The 20605-nt window shown below is 41.4% G+C and overlaps 3 protein-coding genes across 3 annotated transcripts; 2 read left to right on the forward strand and 1 right to left on the reverse strand.

Annotated features, from left to right (window-relative positions):
- The first annotated feature begins 1319 nt into the window (after positions 1 to 1319).
- Positions 1320 to 5420, forward strand: LOC127767260 (transcription factor RF2b). Its single transcript, XM_052292538.1, has 4 exons — positions 1320 to 1846; positions 3505 to 3637; positions 4174 to 4258; positions 4615 to 5420. The coding sequence occupies exons 1-4, from the start codon at positions 1434 to 1436 to the stop codon at positions 4971 to 4973; spliced, it is 990 nt and encodes a 329-aa protein (XP_052148498.1). The 5' UTR covers positions 1320 to 1433; the 3' UTR covers positions 4974 to 5420.
- Positions 5421 to 7885: 2465 nt separating this feature from the next.
- On the forward strand, positions 7886 to 18465 carry LOC127765027 (nardilysin-like). The gene is made up of 19 exons (XM_052289826.1): positions 7886 to 8325; positions 8767 to 8842; positions 9008 to 9054; positions 10062 to 10174; positions 10268 to 10341; positions 10466 to 10561; positions 10648 to 10767; positions 10868 to 11101; positions 11694 to 11842; positions 12353 to 12509; positions 12594 to 12749; positions 13566 to 13942; positions 14078 to 14227; positions 15278 to 15460; positions 15647 to 15850; positions 16076 to 16182; positions 16460 to 16613; positions 17003 to 17124; positions 17747 to 18465. Exons 1-19 carry the CDS (start codon positions 7969 to 7971, stop codon positions 17991 to 17993), a joined length of 3123 nt encoding a protein of 1040 aa, XP_052145786.1. The 5' UTR covers positions 7886 to 7968; the 3' UTR covers positions 17994 to 18465.
- Positions 18466 to 18870: 405 nt separating this feature from the next.
- On the reverse strand, positions 18871 to 20097 carry LOC127765028 (expansin-A6). Its single transcript, XM_052289827.1, has 2 exons — positions 19888 to 20097; positions 18871 to 19770 (listed from the first exon to the last, which is right to left on the reverse strand). Exons 1-2 carry the CDS (start codon positions 20021 to 20023, stop codon positions 19127 to 19129), a joined length of 780 nt encoding a protein of 259 aa, XP_052145787.1. The 5' UTR covers positions 20024 to 20097; the 3' UTR covers positions 18871 to 19126.
- Positions 20098 to 20605: the final 508 nt, after the last annotated feature.

Genomic DNA, 20605 nt, shown 5'->3' on the forward strand with positions numbered 1-20605 from the left:
CCTCTTCCATGTGGTATTGAGCTCTAGAGGCTCGGGCGGACGGTGGAGAATGAGGCCACAAAAAGGGTGCAGCCGGCATCGGACAACTCCTTCGACTCAACAGAGTCGGCTAAGGTAGTGCCTGAGCCCACTGCAGAGGGGAAGGAATTGGAGGGGAGACTTGGCTCCTACCATCACTAGCAGCGAGAGTCGAGCGTTGGACCCGTGGGGCGCCGATGTTGGAGAAAACGGCTCCAGCGACGATTGGATCTCGACGAGGGATGGAATGGGGTCATTGGACTTTGGGGAGCCTATTGGCGACAGAGGCTGGATCGATTGGGAACAAGGACGGTGGAATTGTGATGTTCCAAGAGGGTAAGGTGACGAAACAAGGAGATGATCGGTGCGCATGTCGCACGGGGCAGGGTCGGTGATCGGGCGCTGGAGGGAGATGGAGGACAGGTGAGGGGAGCGACGAGGGGTTCTTTGCGGCATACGACGGGAATGTTGGGTCCCACGTGACGGAGGCGTATCGGGAGTATATGAACATGGTATTCGCTGAGGAGGTGCGGTTTCGAAGGCTGCTGTATGGTGACGACAGCATGAACATCGAGGATGAAGACCACGCCCAATGAAAAGAGACTGTGGCGGCCTGCTTTGCCTGTGTGGACAACGAAGTCTGCGACGCCAAGGAAGCCGACACAAGTACCATGTACGAATCCACATATATTTTATATTTAGTTCTAAATTATTGGAGCGGAGGGAGCATGTTATTTAACAATGTATAATCATGTCTGCGGATAATTGTAGCCAACTCGTAAACAATGGAGCTAATACGTTAACATACGGTCCGACGCGTGTATTGCCCTGCATCCGGTTCCATAATCCGCCAGTTTGCTGCGTTCACCAGTCACCACCATCCGCTACAGAGAGACATTACCGACTTGGTTCGGCTCACTTCACTTACATGTTATTTAACAATGTATAATCATATATGTGGATAATTGTAGCCAACTCGTAAACAATGGAGCTGCTACGTTAACAGACGGTCCGACGCGTGTATTGTTCTGTATCCGGTTCCACGATCCGCCAATCCGCTGCATTCACCCGTCACCACCACCCGCTACGGAGAGACAGTCCCGGCTCGGTTCGGCTCACTTCACTTGCGTCCCCGTGGGCGCTCACATGCTGCCCATCCTCCCGCCTCCATCCCCCAGCCCAGACCCCAGATCCCCCCACCCCATCACCTCATAAAGACCAAACCAAACCCAAAAGCAACCAACGCCATCCCAGCGCAGCGCAGGCACGCACGGCACCGGCGGCGGAGGACGCGGCAGGAGCAGCAGCCGCCTCCTCCAATCCCCGAGCCGAACACTTGCTGGCGGGCGCGCGCGCGCGCAGCCGGGGAACCGGGGGGGAGACAGGGTGGTGGTGGTGAGGCGGGGGCGAGCGCAATGCAGGAGCCAAAGCACACCGATCCGGCGGCCATGCGCGGGGCGCACCACCGCCGGGCCAGATCTGAGGTCGCCTTCCGCCTGCCCGACGACCTCGACCTCGGCGGCGGCGGCGCGGGGGCGTTCGACGAGATCGGCTCCGAGGACGACCTCTTCTCCACCTTCATGGACATCGAGAAGATCTCCTCCGGCCCCGCCGCCGCGGGGGGCTCCGACCGGGACCGCGCCGCGGAGACGTCCTCGCCGCCGCGCCCCAAGCACCGCCACAGCAGCTCCGTCGACGGCTCCGGGTTCTTCGCCGCCGCGCGGAAGGACGCCGCCGCGTCGCTGGCGGAGGTCATGGAGGCTAAGAAGGCCATGACCCCCGAGCAGCTCTCCGAGCTCGCCGCCATCGACCCCAAGCGCGCCAAAAGGTGCAAAGCCTCCCCGATCTCCCGCTCTCCATCCATCCGCTTGCTCTCGCGAATCCGACGTTGTCGTTGATGCTTAGATTAGAAAGGTGGCCGTCACACGCCATAGATTAACAGATTACCTGTTTCGTTTCTCCAAGGTAGCAGGGAATCATACCAGACGAGGTACCTAGGACAATTATGCATGCATGCATCTTTCTGAAAAATGCCTGGAGGTTAGAGAAAAAGATGTGCATTTGCGTCTTGTTTGTTTCTTTGCGTACTGTGTGGATTATTGGATAGATGGCGCTTGGTGGTTGGTTGGCAGATCAGGAGTTAAGGTTATAAGTGCTAGTTATCGAGCACTCGGTTGGTGGGATTGTTATGGATAAGTGTTTGCTGCTGTGAGGTGGCGGCTTGGCGCATGCTTTTGTAGGCTTTTTTTTGCTGGGATTGTGAAAGGGGGTGGGTCAATAGAGTAGGTGTAATCGTTAGTTACTTTTTAGTTGTGCATATGCGCTGGTTTTAATTCGATATTAGTTACTGTCTAAGATGCTAGATACTGTTTGGATGTCTGATTAGATTGTTTTTTGTTTCTCTTTGCTTAGCTCTGGTACCTAAGAAATGTGATGAACAAATGTTGCATCTCTAGTTAAACTATGAAAATGTAGCACAATGATATGCGATTGGTGACATGTTATTAAACCGGATTGTCTGGATTGATTGTGAAAGGCAGTGGGACTGTGGGAGCAACAACCAAAGGATAGACATCCGATCGAATAAGAGAAAGCAACAGTCTCAGTTTTGGAATTATTCTTTGAGGTCGTGTGTAGGCGTGTAGCCAATCAAATTAGAGAAAATACCATCACCTTCTGGAGTAGCTATTTAGGGGCTGCAAATACTTAATAGTCAAAATTTTCTATATCTTAAAGCAATCAACCAATATAAAACCGTGAGGGCAGTACTTCATTTCTTCAACACATTGAAGATGTGCATTGATGCCTTCTGCAATGTAGGTCTGTCAACTTAGATGTTCTAATTATCAGCATGGTTGTGATCTCACCAGTACTAAACCATGGTATACTTTCCACCTCAATAAACTATTGCTATTCAGTTTAACCAGATAGTATATCTAAACTTATTTTTTTACAGTTAACGTCTGATGCGTTAAAATTGCATTGCCTCCCTTTGTTTTCTCCCTAATTGTATGCAGTAAACAGTTTGTGTGAAACATCAACCCAAAAAGATCGCTTTACACATGCCAGTTGGTTGACTTGTCTGTAATTCTGCACATGCTTCCGATTTTGTTTTGTTTTCTAAACAATATACAAATGCTTCCCCAGTTCATCTTTAATTTAATAAGGTTATCCGGGCAATGAATATTTCTTCTTTTCTGTTCTGATATATACAAAAATACTGAACATACCATTATTTAACAAAATTTGACTACACTTGTGTTTGATGTTGATAAATAACACTCCTATTTCTTTCTTGAAATCTATGGTGGGATTTATCCCTAATTCATGATTTCTTTTAAATTTGTAAATACTGTTTGTAATGTGGAAAGTGGATTGAAGATGAACACCCTCAATCGCTGACAAATTATCATTATGTTCCTGAAATATTTTTAAACCAGGCAATTTGTAATATTTTGTTAACCTCTTGAGTTTGTTCTCTTACAGAATTCTGGCGAACAGACAATCTGCAGCTCGGTCAAAAGAGAGAAAAGCTCGTTACATAACAGAACTTGAGCGGAAGGTTCAAACTCTTCAGACTGAAGCCACTACTCTCTCAGCACAACTCACACTATTTCAGGTGCCTTTCCATCTATCTTTTGCCTCATGGTTTAAATCATGAGTTTCTGGAAACAGTAATCCTGTACTAGTGAAACACTGTTTTTCCTTTGCAATCTTAGTAAACAAACTGGCTGTCGGCTGTTCCTCCATCCCCAATAGTTACCACACAGCAAACAAACTGTAGCTTCTTTGCTAGATGCAAGAATCCCATACAAGACGAGAACCAAGTTGCGGCTTCCTTGTGGATTGCATCTAGCTTGATAGTTTTTCATGTACCATTGGACAACTTGTATGTTGTATGCATGACTTCTGCACATGCTATGATCATTATAAATATCCATTGGATTATTTTATATGGCTATGTGAACACCTTGAAGAGCTGAATGCTGATGGAGTGCATGTGAGAATAAAGAATAAATCTATTCGTTGATTTTTGACTATCTTGTTATAGGTTATGCTATTTTGTTGTGCTGTTGACTTCTGAAAGAGCATAAAACCTTTCAATTTATGGCTGTGCTAAACTACTGGCTCTTAAAACATTTCTTTTACTTTCAGAGAGACACAACTGGGCTTTCTGCAGAAAATGCAGAGCTCAAGATACGGTTGCAGGCCATGGAACAACAGGCTCAACTGCGAGATGGTGAGCATTTTCCTTAACTGGATAACTATAGTTACTTAACATTTGTTGTTTTTCATCAACAATAACTAGTGGTAAAAGTATAAAACTGATCCGTTATATTGGAAATGATAGCATCAAAGTTCATTTATCCTTTCCTGATAGACACACCCTTTTCATTTTACAATTCAGTCTAGAGCTATCCTAGCTATATACGTTCTATTTGTGACATCTTAAATTTTGTGCCAAAAGCTAGAATGATTTTTAATACGGAGACCCGTGTAATTATATTGGATATGTAGAAGTGATAGCTGGAGTATGAATTGCAACTGTGAGCGTACCTTTCTGGTTCTAACAAAAAGTGTGATATAATTTTTCAGCTCTGAATGATGCACTAAAGCAGGAACTGGAGAGGCTTAAGCTCGCTACTGGTGAGATGACAAATTCCAATGAGACATATAGCATGGGACTGCAACATGTCCCATACAACACCCCTTTCTTCCCTCTCGCCCAGCATAATGCAGCCCGCCAGAACGGTGGAACCCAGTTGCCACCACAATTCCAACCACCCCGTCCTAATGTGCCCAATCACATGCTATCCCATCCAAACGGTTTGCAAGATATCATGCAGCAAGACCCTCTTGGCCGGCTTCAGGGTTTGGACATCAGCAAAGGGCCTCTAGTTGTGAAATCAGAGAGCAGCTCGATCTCTGCAAGTGAAAGCAGCAGCACCTTCTAACCAGGCCTACCCACCGAGCCCACAGTTCCATTAGATTCGTTTGTTCATAGCCTGACATCCTCGCGCTGCTCCCTGTTCTGTAAGCTTATTATTTATTCAATTCGTTCGATTTAGTTGAAATTGTTTGTAATTGCAGTGGCTGATCTATTCCCTTCTGTGGACATGATTCCTGTACCCCTCACATCCATTTGTTTTGGGTTCATCTCCTGTGTGCTGTGTTGTTTGGGATTATCAGGGCACCAGGACTGGCTTTCTCCGAGAATACTGTGTTCTTTGTGGTCGTGTGGACTTGTTCACCATGGATTCAATTCAACCTTTTGAAAAGATGCATGTATTCTCTTATTTTTTTTCTCAGTCATGTACATCTCACTGTTATGCTAGTTTGATTGATGTGTACTGTGGAATTTGTGGATAACAAAAGGAGTTCAGATTGGGATTGCTGTGGAACCATCTGTATCGTATATTCGTATGTGACTAATGTTGGGAAATTGTTCTATTCTTGTTCACCATATGCATGTGGGGTAACTTTTCCACTTTTCATCACTGTCTCTTACTATTGTGGAATATGGATTTGTATGCGTGTTATGTACTCCGAGCATTTGTGCCTGCTAACAATGACTTGACAAATACTCCCTCCGTTTCGAAATGTTTGACACCGTTGACTTTTTAGCACATGTTTAACCGTTCGTCTTATTCAAAAACTTTTGTGAGATATGTAAAATTATATGCCTACATAAAAATATATTTAACAATGGATCAAATAGGAAAAGAATTAATAATTACTTAAATTTTTTTGAATAAGACGAATGGTCAAATATGTGATAAAAAGTCAACGGCGTCAAACATTTCGAAACGGAGGGAAACGGAGGGAGTACTACTACTAGAGGCCAAAAACTTCGTTCCAGTATTTGACAATGCACGTGTTTACTTCTTGAGGTTTCAACAAGACGAATCAAAATTCAAATGATGCATGTGTGCTGATCATTTTGCACTCTAAACCTGCTACTGTTTCGACATAGAGTGATGTTGTAATACCCTTATGATCATCCACGTTAAAGACCATATCGAATTACAACTCTGACCTGTTGAGTAGTTTTCTTAAATCTTAAAAGGGGACTGGTTCACCAATTGGCATATATACGGCTGATGGCAGCGAATCCTTAAAAAGGAACTGGTTCACCAATACGGCAATACACTAACGAACGTGACGGAAGCAAACGTTAAAATCGTCAATCCAGTGGGACTACAATTTTCACTGGCGACAGCTTCATCTATGTCCTTTCCCCTTTTTTTTTTATTTTTCTGATGTCATTTTAAACAAATTTGTCTTCTACTCCTCCTCCACCTCTCCCGTGTCGATCAATAAATTGTTTCTTTAAGGAAATATCAGTAGTGAGGTCGGTTTAGGGCAGGTTTGTTTTGTTGTCACTTTCCACCTTAAAAAAGTATTATCAAAGTTTGATAGGGTAATAAACTAAACATAATTTAATATTGCTACCTTATTAAAGATTGGCAATTCCAAAAGTTCTCTCTCACAAGAACTCAACTAAAATAAGTAAGGCTTCAAACCAAACGTAAACAACTCTATCAAAATTCAGTAACATCAAAACGTGCTAAAATTTGGCATCACTAAAATTTGGTAAGATTTGTTTTGGCAACAAAGTAAACAAACCCTTAAATCCTGACAACTACGAATATTATGAATATGCAGCTGAACTTTCACTTGGGCTTCAGTGTTATAAAACCAGCCCGAAATCACGATCGGATACCAAACGCGGAAGAAACACCATAAGAAATTCAAACACGATGATGACACCAAGGCACGATATTTGTTAACGAGTTTCAGCCAAAACCTACATCCCTAGGGCATTGATTATGGGCGCTCCTCCCAGATCCAGCATATTATAGCGTATCGAAGTTACAACGACTCACGACCGAACGCTGCTGGCAGCCACTTCCTCTCGTTATGCTAAGTCGCCACATGCGGTTACAACAGGTCCGCACCTCTATTTTAAGAGATATCCTGTAATAGAGTCCGACTCTTACTCTATTTCTATACCTAGTACAACTTTAAGTTTTAAACTGTAACCGCCTACGTACACATATTCGATGCAAACTCTAACATTTAGAGATTAGGGATATGTAGTTGGTTTTCGTCTCTTAGAGCATGCGTTAAGAGACATATTCACGAAGGTATGAGTGTGGTATTAAGTGTGTAATGGTATATGCGTTGTGTAATAAAAAAACACTCCCTCTATATAAGTCAAAGTTTGTTAAATTTGACCAAATTTATAGAAAAATTTAGCAACATCTGAAACATCAAATTAGTTCCATTAAATGTATTTTGATAACATATTTGTGTTGTATTGAAAATACTACTACATTTTTCTATAAACTTGTCAAACTTAAAAGAATTTGATTAGAAAATGAAACGACTTATAATAGTCCATCCGTCCCAAATTATAGGGCGCCCCCTTTTTAAAGAAAATCAAACTCGGTAACTTTTTACTAATAATCATACTAACTATATCTATACTAAGTATTACGCATGCTATATCACTATATTCATATTTTGAAGTACTTTCATGTGATGCTTATTTCATATTTGTTGGGATTATAAAATGAAATAAAATACTGATCAAAGTATGTTATTAAAAACCGTATAAAAAGATATAGGTCTTATAATTTTTGGGACAGGGAATATGAAATTTACACGACCAATTTGCACCGAGCCGTCCCAACCGGTAGTCCAGTTGACAGTTGGCACCCGATGCAAAGCGTAAAAAAAAGTTGATTTGAGCCGCATCCAGTCCCCACAGAATCCGTATCTGCTTATGTAGCCCTAATTTTTTTAAGGAATTTATTTAAAAGACTTTAAAACAAAAAAAAAAAACCTCATTAGAGAAGCAAACAAGGAAGCGGCGCTGCTACTGTCGCCGCATAACCCTCGTCTTCACCTCTCCCGTAGTATTCCCGGGGCGGCGGCGAGGCCGAGATGGCGGCGGCGGCGGCGGCGTGGCGGGACGACGAGCTGGTGATCAAGTCGCCCAGCGACCACCGCTCCTACCGCCTCCTGCGCCTCCCCAACGGCCTCTGCGCCCTCCTCGTCCACGACCCCGAGATCTACCCGGACGGCTACCCCGACCCCCACGCCTCCAAGCCCCACGAGGACGAGGACATGGGTGAGGAGGACGATGAGGAAGAGGACGGCGATGAGGATGACGATGATGAGGAGTACAGCGACGAGGAAGGGGAGGACGACGAGGACGACGAAGGGGAGGAGGACGAGGAGGATGGGAGCGAGCCGAAGAGGAGGAAGGAGAAGGGCAGCTCCGAGCCGCTCGTTAAGAAGGTAATGGCCTGTTTTACTTTTAGTCCTACATTACCATTGCCTAATCTGTAGATTGAATTGTGCGAGTACATTAGTTCAATCTCCTCTGTGTGGTGTGGTGACTCTGATACACTGTGTTAACACCCCCCTGGATCTGGCGTGATTTAGACATTTAGTAGTGTTGGAAACGGTCATTTATTCAGCTAAGCTAGGTGATTCATAACCAATGTAATGGAAATTGGATTTCTGTTAACCTTTTAGAAGTCTGTGGTTCGAATCTCAGGAGGTAGTTATTGTTGGACTATTAAGAGTACCAAGTTATAGCTTGAAGAATTTGGTGTGGGCTTGTGGTGTGATGTTTTTTTTATCATTTAATCGACATATTAGATAATGTGGATTTTGATGCGTGTTTGAAGTTTGATGTTTGTTTCAATCCTTACAAAGTGATGAATTGTGTTTCAGGCTGCTGCTGCAATGTGTGTTGGAATGGGAAGTTTTGCTGACCCTCCAAAGGCCCAGGGATTAGCTCATTTTCTAGGTCTGTAATCCTTGTAATCGTATCCTTTGTCTCACCAAAACTGCTCGTATGCACCTGTTAAAAGCTGAAAACTACAATACCTTCTAGTCCATGCTCTCCTGTAATGGGTTGAAGCTCGGCTAGTTTCCATGCTTATGAACCTGAACGAATACTACACTTTTGCAGAGCATATGCTTTTTATGGGGAGCTCTGAGTTTCCAGATGAAAATGAGGTTTGTACAATGTGCATATAAACCCTTTTTTTCTTTTCCCGTCAAGCTGTGAGAATGGCTGTAACTGATAAGGTTCTCTGTATTGAGACTGCTTAGTTCCATTATACTCCCTTCAGTTACAGAAAACATGTCGTTTTGGGTGCGTCTTTAAGTTAAAAATTCAAAACTTAAAAACATGAACATCTCTTAAAATTCTTATATTAGATGTATGAAAATCATGTGTGTAGATTTATGTGAGTCGAAACCGTGTCAATGCCCACAACGGCATGTTTTTGTGACTGGAGGGAGTACCTAATAGCATCAACTATTCTGTTTGGATCTATGTTTTAAGGTGGGTGCATTGGAGACATGGAGATGTTTTTAAATTATTATTGTGGATTGTGTATAGTAGGGACAACACATTTTTATTAGTAAAACTCTGATAACTGAAACTGGTGAATCTTACATGGAAGCATCTAAAGTTAAGCCAATATGACTGCACTGAATGCTAACACATCACTGAAAAGTGAAAACAATAGAAAGTAGGATGTTTCTTCTGGTGGATTTTCGTTCTGTGATGAAGATGTGCCACTTTATTCCCTTTCTAGTTCATGCAGAGAATCTGGGCCTGCAAGTTGCTTTCTTTCCTCATTTTTCATACACTTATTTTAGTGCTTATTTGATTTCAATGAAATCTCCACATCCTTGCATTGTATTATAATTACGAATAATTGTAATCAGACCTGCTTTTGAGATTAGTTATCCTACCCATATCTGGGTACCATATGCAACTCTTTGAGCTTCTAGTGAATTGGGACTAGTTGCAGAAAAGGCAGATAGATCTTTGGGTAGTTATTGAGCTTTTGCTTTTCTTTCTTTCTTTTTTTTTTTTTTTTTTTTTTGGGGGGGGGGGGGTCAGATGCAACATTTTGAACATTTTTTCTGTTACATGGTCAATGAGTAGTCTTTTTATGATTGGATGGCCCTGGAATTTCAAACATATCTATAATATGAACTTTCATGTGCAGTATGACAGTTACTTGTCCAAACATGGTGGTTCGTCCAATGCTTTTACTGAAACTGAATACACATGCTACCATTTTGAGGTCAAGCGGGAGTATCTTAAGGGAGCATTGGACAGGTAGCAATCCTGCTACTTTTCATTCTAATGTTTTCCTTTATACGATGAATCTGAATCAAAATTCATTTTTTTGTGGTTTGATTTTGTTCTTAGATTTTCTCAGTTCTTTGTATCACCTCTTGTTAAGGCGGAAGCTATGGACCGTGAGATATTGGCAGTAGACTCTGGTATGTTCAACCTTGTCCCGACTAACCACTGCTAGATCATATCTCTCTCTCTCTCTCTCTCTCTCTCTCTCTCTCGATTATGCACATTAGAACTGCTGTCACTTGAACAATTATGTTGCTTCAGAGTTCAACCAAGTTCTGCAAAGTGATAGCTGCCGTCTTTACCAACTTCAGTCTCATACTTGTTCACAAGGGCACCCTTTGAACAGATTTACCTGGGGTATGTTTGTCATTTGGCAAAGTTCATTTTGATGTAGTGCAATCAGCTGAATTGTATTGGGTCTAAACTTTTGAGATTGTTTTTAGGAAACAAGAAAAGCTTGGTTGATGCCATGGGCAGTGGAATTAATCTAAGGGAAGAGATTTTACAGATGTACAAGACTAACTATCATGGAGGCATGATGAAGCTAGTTATAATTGGAGGAGGTAAGGCTTCTTCACTTTTTTTTAATTGTATGATGACCTCAAATCATTTTTAATCAGAGGTAAGGATATACTGAATGTATTTTTGGTTTATTTGTTTCAGAACCCCTTGACATTCTAGAAAGTTGGACCATGGAACTATTTAGTAAGGTTAAAGGTGGTCCTCTGTTGGATATGAGTCCAAAGACTGATATGCCCTTTTGGAGATCTGGTAAACTTCACAGGTTAGAGGCTGTTAGAGATGTTCACAGCCTGTGCTTGTCATGGACACTACCTTGTCTGCACAAAGAATACATGAAGAAACCAGAAGATTACTTGGCACATCTCCTTGGTCATGGTAAAATAGCTGGCACACACCTTTATCTTGTCATGTTTACTCCTCAATGTATATGCTCTAGCTTAGAAGGTTGAATGCTAAGCTAGTGGACTGCCTCTAGCATTTATTTTTCTTCTTCTGGGAGACTGGGATTTCTTTTGAGCTTAGTAAAGTGTGCATTACTTTGCCCTTTCTTTTGTTCTGCAAGTTGAGCCATGGGACTGGATGTAAGTGATGATGTGCTTATTTCTCTTATACCTAATATTGTCACCAGCGCATCTTCCTCAATAGGCTCTTATCCTGATTAGAAAAAAATAACTTCTTCCTCTGGTTGATATGATAACAACAACAGCTGGTTTTACCTGATAATCAGCTATTGTTGCAAGTTGTTCCATTTCATGTTTCTGCAGCTCAGCTATGCACTCAACTGTGGTGATTTGCTAATATATGTTAATCATCTGTTAGATGATGTGTGCTTTTCAGCACAGTAGTTCTTTAGGACCAAACCTTTTTGCATTAAAAAGTTAAGTTGCAATATAATTAATTTATTTTGAATAAATTATAACATTCCTGTTCTGCCATTTAGCAATTGACCATTTTGTTTTTATTTCAGAGGGAAAGGGAAGCTTACTTTGTTTTCTGAAAGCTAAAGGTTGGGCAAGCTCATTGAGTGCTGGTGTTGGCACTGATGGGACACAACGCTCCTCATATGCCTATATCTTTGAAATGTCTATCCGTCTTACTGATTCAGGACTGAAAAATGTATGTATAACTTCTTATGCCTAGACCTTTGAAATGTCTAAAGCATATTTTGAATGAGTGAAACTCCCTTTCCTTTTTCATAACAATGTATTTTACATATTTCTCTATATTATGTCAAGTTTAAATAGAAAGCTGCAATAAAAGGTCTGCTACGAATGCCTATGCTAAGAAATTGTTATTCATTTTTATTTTGACTTCATTTTCTGCCACCAGTCTGGTTGCCAAACATAGCCAAGACTAACAGTTCTTTAGGGAAGTCCATATGTTGCAATTCCCTTTTTATTCATCAGATCTGTTTTCACTGTAGAACTGGTAGAACTAAGTACTTTCTAGAAACACTGTTATTAGGTGGACCAGTCTGGGGCTTAGAATGGTTTTGTTTGAAACACAACATTCCATGGTTTGTTTTCCCCACCTTATGTGATAAATACGTGCTGAGTACTAGATCTGTATTTTGATAGTAATGAGATCAGCTTATGATGCATCGTCTAACATGGAAGGCTTTTCCAGCTTTACGAGGTCATAAGTGCCGTATACCAATATATAAAGTTGCTTAAGCAGTCTGAGCCACAAGAATGGATATTCAAAGAACTTCAGGACATTGGGTACATGGAGTTCAGATTTGCAGAAGAGCAACCTCCGGATGATTATGCTGTAGATCTTGCAGGTTATCTTTACCTTATCTTTTTATCCCTTTCTCCTTTTTAGTTTATGGATTGGTCAGGGTTTACTGATTTTTTTTCTTTTGCAGAAAATATGCTATATTATTCTGAGAAGCACATTGTTTCTGGAGAATATATTTATGAGGGATGGGATCCAGAGCTGGTAAAGCATGTTTTGAGCTTCTTCCATCCAGACAACATGAGAGTTGATGTCCTTAGTAAATCATTTGACAAACAGTCCCCAGGTAATCAGGCAGTGTATGAAAAATATTATTTCAGACTCATGAACGATGAACTCATGCAATTGGGCAAGTTTTTTTAGGTTTATAATTCATCATATTATTATATGTTGAAACATTTGGTGTTCCTTCGTTAAACCAACTCTTGTTCACCATTTTGCTCTATCTGATATCGTACTGGTCAAACAAGATCTTGATATTTTATTATCCAGTGCTCACTTTATTAGGAAAACTTATTTTGATTAATTCTGAAATGCATATATTATATTTTGAGTAAATGGATATTTTATTAACTACACCTGAAATTCCTGGATTTCCGAATTTCTAAATGGATATTTTACTAATCCTGAAATTTGAATTGGCAAATAGAGATTTTTTTCATGTTTTGTGCTAAAAAAATGCAACTGCAGTGTTTCTATTAAACTATCTGTATTTTTTTAATCTTGTGGAAAGAGGTGGAATGAGAGCATTGTAGGAAGGCTGAAAAGGGAATTATGGAACACTGCACTTGTAATTCTGCTCTTTAATGTAGTGTATGAAATTAGAAGCCTCCAGCAACTTTTTTGTTTTGACTATCAACTTTTGTTGTTTATGCATGGAAACTTAAGCAACACGACTCATTTTTATAGCACATCTTTGACCTAGCTGTACCTTTTCTCATAGATGGAGCTTATTCTATTTGCAGAATGATATCAACAGATCATTGAGCTCTGAGATTTATGTTTGTTTCATGTTTCATGGATTCTTAAAAGGACAAATGTGACACCATGTTACAGTTTGTTTCCTCATGATAGCCTTTCTAATCCAGTTTATTGCATGCAGCTATTCAATGTGAGCCATGGTTTGGCGCACAATACATCGAGGAGGACATTCCGTCATCTTTCATGGAAAGTTGGCGAAACCCAGCACAAATAGATGATGCTTTTCATTTGCCACGAAAGAATGAATTTATTCCAGGGGACTTTAATCTGCGAAATGCTAATATGCCAAAACCCCTGAGTGATGATAATCCTCGATGCATTGTGGATGAACCATTCATAAAGCTCTGGTACAAGATGGACATGACATTTAATGTACCTCGTGCCAACACATACTTTTTGATTTCTGTCAAGGATGGCTATAGCAATCTTGAAAACTCTGTCCTGACAGATCTATTTGTAAATCTTCTTAAAGATGAGCTGAACGAGGTCCTCTACCAGGTGTGTGTTCTTGAATTTGTTGCAGTACCAGTTTTATGCTGCCATATCTGGTGTTAAATGCCAACTTAGTTGTCTGCTGTTACATTCCTTGAACTGTTTGAGTTATTCTTTGCAATTGATTTATGATTCTCCCAGGCATATGTGGCTAAACTGGAGACTTCAATGTCCGTTGTTGGTAGCAACCTTGAATTAAAGCTTTATGGTTACAATGACAAGCTGTCCACCCTGCTGTCCAGTATCTTGGCTGCCTCTCAATCTTTTTCTCCAAAGTCAGATAGGTTTGAGGTAACATTGTTTTGAAATATAACTGAAATATGACTTGTTTTATGCAATTCATGATTTATTATTTTGAAAGATGACTGATCTGATGTAGAGAAAAAGTTTGGATTATTTCTTTGGAAGTCTTGTTTTTCTGTATCTGTTTTCTTGATTTTTCAAAATAAAAGTGGAGGAATTAACATGAAGATATTGAAGTTGTTGACTATTGACATACAAAGATTAGAGAGAATCACATATCATGTATTTCTGTCCATCTTACAATTTTTCTGAAATATAAAACACGTTACTTTGATTTCTGGGAGGATGAGCACATTGAATGAATGTAGCCTAGGCATTGGGATTTAGATGGGCATAGCAGGTTTTGATATTCATGTTAATCAGAAATTGCTCTTTTTGACAAGTATATCACCCAAAAATGATTATGATGGCTGAAAACAAGCTGAGTTCAGGCATGTTTTTGTCCCTAAGCCCTGTTGATTCATGTATTTCACTTTGCCACAATTAAAAGTATCTTAATCTTGGACACTTGTACCTGCTATCATACATTGGCAGAAATAAACCTATACAATTGACTCCTCCCCTTCTATAGTACTTCCTCCATCTACTTTTGATAGTCATATTTTCAAATCTGAAAAATTTATTTTTGATAGGCATATTTCAATCCAACAACCTACTCTTAATGACTTTCTCGGATTTAATGCGTGACTCTCCATTCTTCCACACAAGATTGGCTATATGGGCATCGAGAAATGTAAATATTAATGAATCACTTGTTTACGAGAAATAACTAGTAGCATGTTTAAATGGATGATAACTAGAATCACTTATCTTTAGTCTGTGTGCCAAGATGAAATATAACTATCAAAAGTAGATGGAGGGAGTATGTTATTTACTCTTCCACATCCTGTCAACCAAAGTTGTAGGACTCGCTAGTTTCCATGGGTTAGTACTTAGCTGTAGAAGCACACTGTCTGACCTCCATGACCAGTATGAGAGAGAGGGACATTTTAGCAAGCTGTTGTGGTTTGTTTATCTCCTTTATATCTCCTAACCCAGGTCATCAAGGAGGATTTGGAAAGAGCTTACAAAAACACGAATATGAAGCCTATGAGCCATTCAACCTACTTGAGGTTACAAATCCTACGTGAAATATTCTGGGATGTCGATGAAAAGTTGGAAGTTCTTATGAAGTTAACCTTTTCTGATCTGGTGGCATATGTGCCAAAGCTTCTTTCGCAGGTATCCATTACCATGATGATCTTTTATGCGATTTTTTTCTCCACTTAACCACCTTTTCCTACATAATAGCAAATGATTTTCAAATATGGAAATGTTTAATGTTTCTGAGGAACAAAAAAATGGATGTTCAGCGTACCACATGATTTTCTATATACTTCATATGATTATCTGTTTGCACACATGCAGTTGCACATCGAGGGCCTCTGTCATGGTAACCTATCAGAAGATGAAGCAATGAATATATCAAAAATATTCCAAAACACATTGTCAGCTCAGACACTGCCTGATGAGGCAAGGCATGGAGAAAGAGTTCTTTGCATTCCTGATGATACAAATTTTGTTAGAAGTGTCCGTGTGAAGAATGAACTTGAAGAGAATTCTGTGGTTGAGGTGGGGTTATATATTCTGGCACTCTATTGATGACTGTCTACTAAAGCATCATAAACATTATATTCCATAGATGCATTTGAATTCTTCAATTATTGCATGCCAGCATTATGGTTTGGAGCCTCGGTTTGCCTGTGAACAAGGGCCTCATGGGCCGCCTTTTATGTTTCCTTTGATAATTTGATTTGACATAATTACACTACTTTCTGATATACAATTGCTTGTCAGGTTTATTTTCCAGTTGAACAAGACATTGGGAAGGATGCAACAAAACTCAGAGCTATTACAGATCTTTTTAGCAACATTATTGAAGAACCTTGCTTTGATCAGCTCAGGTATAAATATTGTGCTTGCTTGTTGCCTCGACAAGTATGTAGATAAATGTCATCTTACTCCACACAAATATTTTGAATGCAATTTTTTGGGGACAGATTTACTCTTTTTTATTGTGTGTAGTCTAAATATTTGCAAAGTTATTGGTCAAGTTAAAATAAATTTAACTAAACAAATTTCTAGGATCCTTTTGACCAGAGTGGTTTACAATTTAGTCAGTGTTAATTATATTTTTATAAGATGCCTTGCTAATTGCTTCTCTTGGTGTTCCAATAATAGGACAAAGGAGCAGCTTGGCTATACTGTGGACTCTAGTCCGCGGATGACTTACCGTGTGCTCGCATATTGTTTTCGAGTCACGTCCTCCAAGTATAGCCCTGTTTACCTACAAAGTCGGATTGATAGCTTCATTGATGGTGTATCTGCTTTGCTGGTATGCGTCTATCCTATTTTAACATGCACATGTATGTTTCAGTTCTTAATTACTACTGTCATATTACTATTCTGTGGTATCTTTTAACCTTCGTATTACTACTGTTGATGTGATCATAGCACAAAAGATTGCCTTAATTCTGAACCTTATGAAATTGTATTAAATCAAAGTTCACCCTTATCTCTTCATATCTGGATTCGAAGACAATAAAGGGGGTGTGTGGTTGAAGGGATTATTCTCAGTGTTATTTGGATTTCAAATTTATAATAGGATCCTGAGGATTTGGATCAAAATCCTCCCGTTCCAAAAAAAAATAAATCTTTAAGGTGGCTTTGAAATTTCAATATCCTTTGTTGTGTCCAATTATCCATTAATCTGTGTGCTTGCAGGATGGGCTTGATGAAGAGACTTTTGAGCATCACAGGAGTGGGTTAATAGCCGATAAGCTGGAGAAGGATCCTTCTCTTAGTTATCAAACTGGAGATTATTGGTCGCAGATTGTTGACAAAAGGTATTATTTTATTCCAAACTGCAGCTAGTGATCATTTTTCATTTGGATAGTACTTTTTTTTTTGCGGGGCATTTGGATAGTACTTTTGAATGGCATTTATTGTTAATTTGTCAAAGTACATATTCTGCGTAATAATGTTTGACAACATGAAAGCTAGGATCAAGCTTGGAAGCTGATAAACTTGCTGTCTAACTGATTATTGCTTGTGGGCATACTGTTGCTTTATCTAGTCCAGCATATGTGTCTTGCCACCAGTCAAAATGCCAAAACCAGATTCTCTGAGCCATATATTTTGTAAAACCAGATTATTGCTGATAACAAATTGCCGTAGCTCAGTCAATAGACTTGGTCAGGAACTTGTTTGAAACATTCATTTTCAGAGTTTCTAGATAGCATTGCTGGTTTTATACCTCTGTTCGGAGCTGGCTTCTTTTATGATAGTCACGCATAAAACTTGGACAACATTTTAACTTAATACTTGTAAAATGTGTTTCTTCTTTGAAAATTGGAACAAACACAGTAGAAATGTCCTCTTTGAATGTGATGGGATTCGCTAATGTTTCATCTTTTCTTTATTTACCCAATATATGCTATCTCACGTTGTGTGTAAATCTAAATGTAGGTATATGTTTGATATGTCAAAACTGGAAGCTGAAGAGCTAAGGACAGTTCGGAAGGAGGATGTAATCAGTTGGTACAATACTTACATTAAACCATCATCTCCCAAGCGCAGACGATTAGCAATCCATGTGTATGGCTGCAACTCAGACATTGCTGAGGCTGCCAAGCTAAAAGAGCAGTCATGGATTACAATTGATGATGTCAAATCCTTGAAAAAATCATCTCAATTTTATTCGAGCCTCTGCTGAGGGAGGAAATTATTGATTTGGTATAATCTTACAAGAAAGAAACATCATCTCCAAGGCTCTGATGGCTAGCAAACCCATCGGTTTGGTGACCGGAATTTCTGAGGCAGCCAAGCTGCAGCAGTCACAGAGTGTAGTTGATGACGTCCAATCCTTGAAAGGCGTCTTCGCCTCTGCCGAAGATCCAGCGATCAGCACAGTTTCATGCAGCTTGTAAATTGACGAGCTTCCATTCAAAGCTGTTGATAAAGAGAGTATTTTTTTTGCTGGTAAGGTGTACTAATAGTGTTTTGTGCTGTTGATAAAGAGAACCTTTTCTTTGCCAGTAAGGTGCCTATAGTGTTTTGGTAGGTGCTATACGATGGATCTCATATTGATTGTTATTTCATTTTTTATGTATACAAATTGTTGCTGGATTTCAATTTTGGAATACAATGATATCATATTTTAGAATCATCCATTCGAATTTCAGTGACCTCCAGGCTTACATTCAGCTATTTTGTGAGATTACCTTGTTCACATCCAAGGACGAGTAGGTTATAAACAAGGGACGTGGTGCTAAAGGTAACCACGACTCCATGAGTTCAGCTGTTCTCTAAGTACAGTACAAGGTAGCCTTCAGGGTTGGCGAGCCAAATTTTGGTCGTGCCCAGAATTTTACAGTAACTCATGGCCGAAATTTAAGTATATAGAGAAAATAAATAAATTAGAGATGATTATGATTGATAATTTACTATATTTTAGAAATAATATAAATTGCTATATTTTAAATGGAGTGAGTAGCAAACAAGCAACTGCATTTGTACAGACAGCTCACTCTTTTTCAGAGAGGCTGGCTCACCGATCACCGCTCACACTATAGCCAGCCACTCTCTGGACCTAACTAATCAACTCATTTACTCATGCCACATGCCCTGTACAAATCTGAACTAAGAGCAGAGCAGCAAACTGCAAACCATCCGGCCTCTGACACGCGGGCGCGAAATGCCTTGCCTTCTCTTGCAGGAGCCACAGCCCACAGCAACCTCAGCATCTACTAGACGACTAGACCTCACTAAACACCGATTGGGTGTGCAATTAAACTCAAAAGATACTAGTAAGAATTAAGAGATAATAATCCTCTTGGCTAAACTAATCTAGAACTGCCTGCCCTCGAAGGTCTGGCCGAACTGCCAGCCGGCGGGCGCCACGTCGGCGCAGGTGAGGGAGCGGCCGTCGCCGGCGGTGACGCGGAAGGAGAGCGCCTTGCCGTCGAGGTACGCGTTGCTCTGCCAGTTCTGCCCCCAGTTGCGCGACATCGGCTGCCACCGCCCCCCCGCGCGCGACCCGGAGCCGGACCCCTTCACGGCGAGGGAGCGCACGTCGCCGGCGCCGCCGACGTTGGTGACGAGCACCAGGTTGAAGTAGGCGTGGCCGTTGACGGTGAACCTGACGCCGCCCTTCCTGGCGCACGCCACGCGGCGGAAGGAGACCGGGACGATCCCGGCGGCGTGCCGCGCGATGCGGAGGAACGCCGGCTCGGCGAGGTCGAAGTGACGCCGCGGCGGGTTGCACCAGCCGCCGCCGTCGCCCGGGAGCGCGTAGTTCGGGGGGCAGAAGTTGGTCGCCGTCACCGTCACGGTAGCGCCGCCGGGGAGGCACGACCGGCGGCGGTCGCCCGCGCACCGGAGCTCGTAGCAGGAGCCGCAGCTCAGCCCCTTGTTGAACAGCGCCGTGCTCAGCGCCGCCGTGCTCGTGCCGTACCCCTGGCTGTACAGGTTCCCGTACCCGCACGCGCCACCTGCACCGACAAGACCGGCCGCGCGCGGCGGCGGCGGCGCCATGAGCGGCGAGATCATAGGTAAGCTAAGCCGCCATCTGTGTCAGACTGTCAGTGTCAGTGTGCGTCAGTGCGTACCCATCGTGCCGGAGGCGTCGCCGCCGCCGTAGAACGTGGCGTGGCCGGGCTGCCACTGGCCGAGGCCGAGGCCGAGGGCTCGCCGCGCTGCGACGAGGAGGAGAGAAGCGAGGAGGAGGAGCAGGGGTGGCGCCATTGGGGTAGTCTGGTGCGTTATCCGCGGGTCTCTGTTGGCTATTTGTAGTGTGCTTCGCTGGCACTGCGTAGGGATTTGGATCCTTCTTCGTTGAGTGTGACCTTTAAGTGTGTTTTTATAAAGGAGGCAGTAAATACAGAAATTATGAGAAATGTCCAGAGTTATTCTAGCTAGCTTCATAAGGTGGTGAGTTAGACGATCTAAGTTTGAAGTCTTACATATTCTAATTATTTGATATTAAGTCATTCCCTAATATTTACGTAATTGCATAAATTATCAGGAGTAGATAGCTCACAAAACATTAAAAAGTTTGAAAACTGATTTTTTTTATCTTTTTAAGATATTAGAAAAAATGCCCGTGCGTTGTAATGGGTGAATTCTATTTTAATTTTTTATTGTTATACGGTTTAGTTAGGATGAAATTCACTTTGGGAATTCGCTTGATATTTTTTCTAGAAAATCACGAACTGGCAATTAGGAGTCCGACTTTTATCTCAAGTTAGCATGCGAGTTTTTTTAAAGAGACTTCTTATACGACTCCTTTTATATTTCCAAAAGCAAATAAATTTAAAATCCGACTCA

Source organism: Oryza glaberrima, chromosome 3 (genome assembly GCF_000147395.1).
Source record: "Oryza glaberrima chromosome 3, OglaRS2, whole genome shotgun sequence".
Taxonomy (NCBI): domain Eukaryota; kingdom Viridiplantae; phylum Streptophyta; class Magnoliopsida; order Poales; family Poaceae; genus Oryza; species Oryza glaberrima.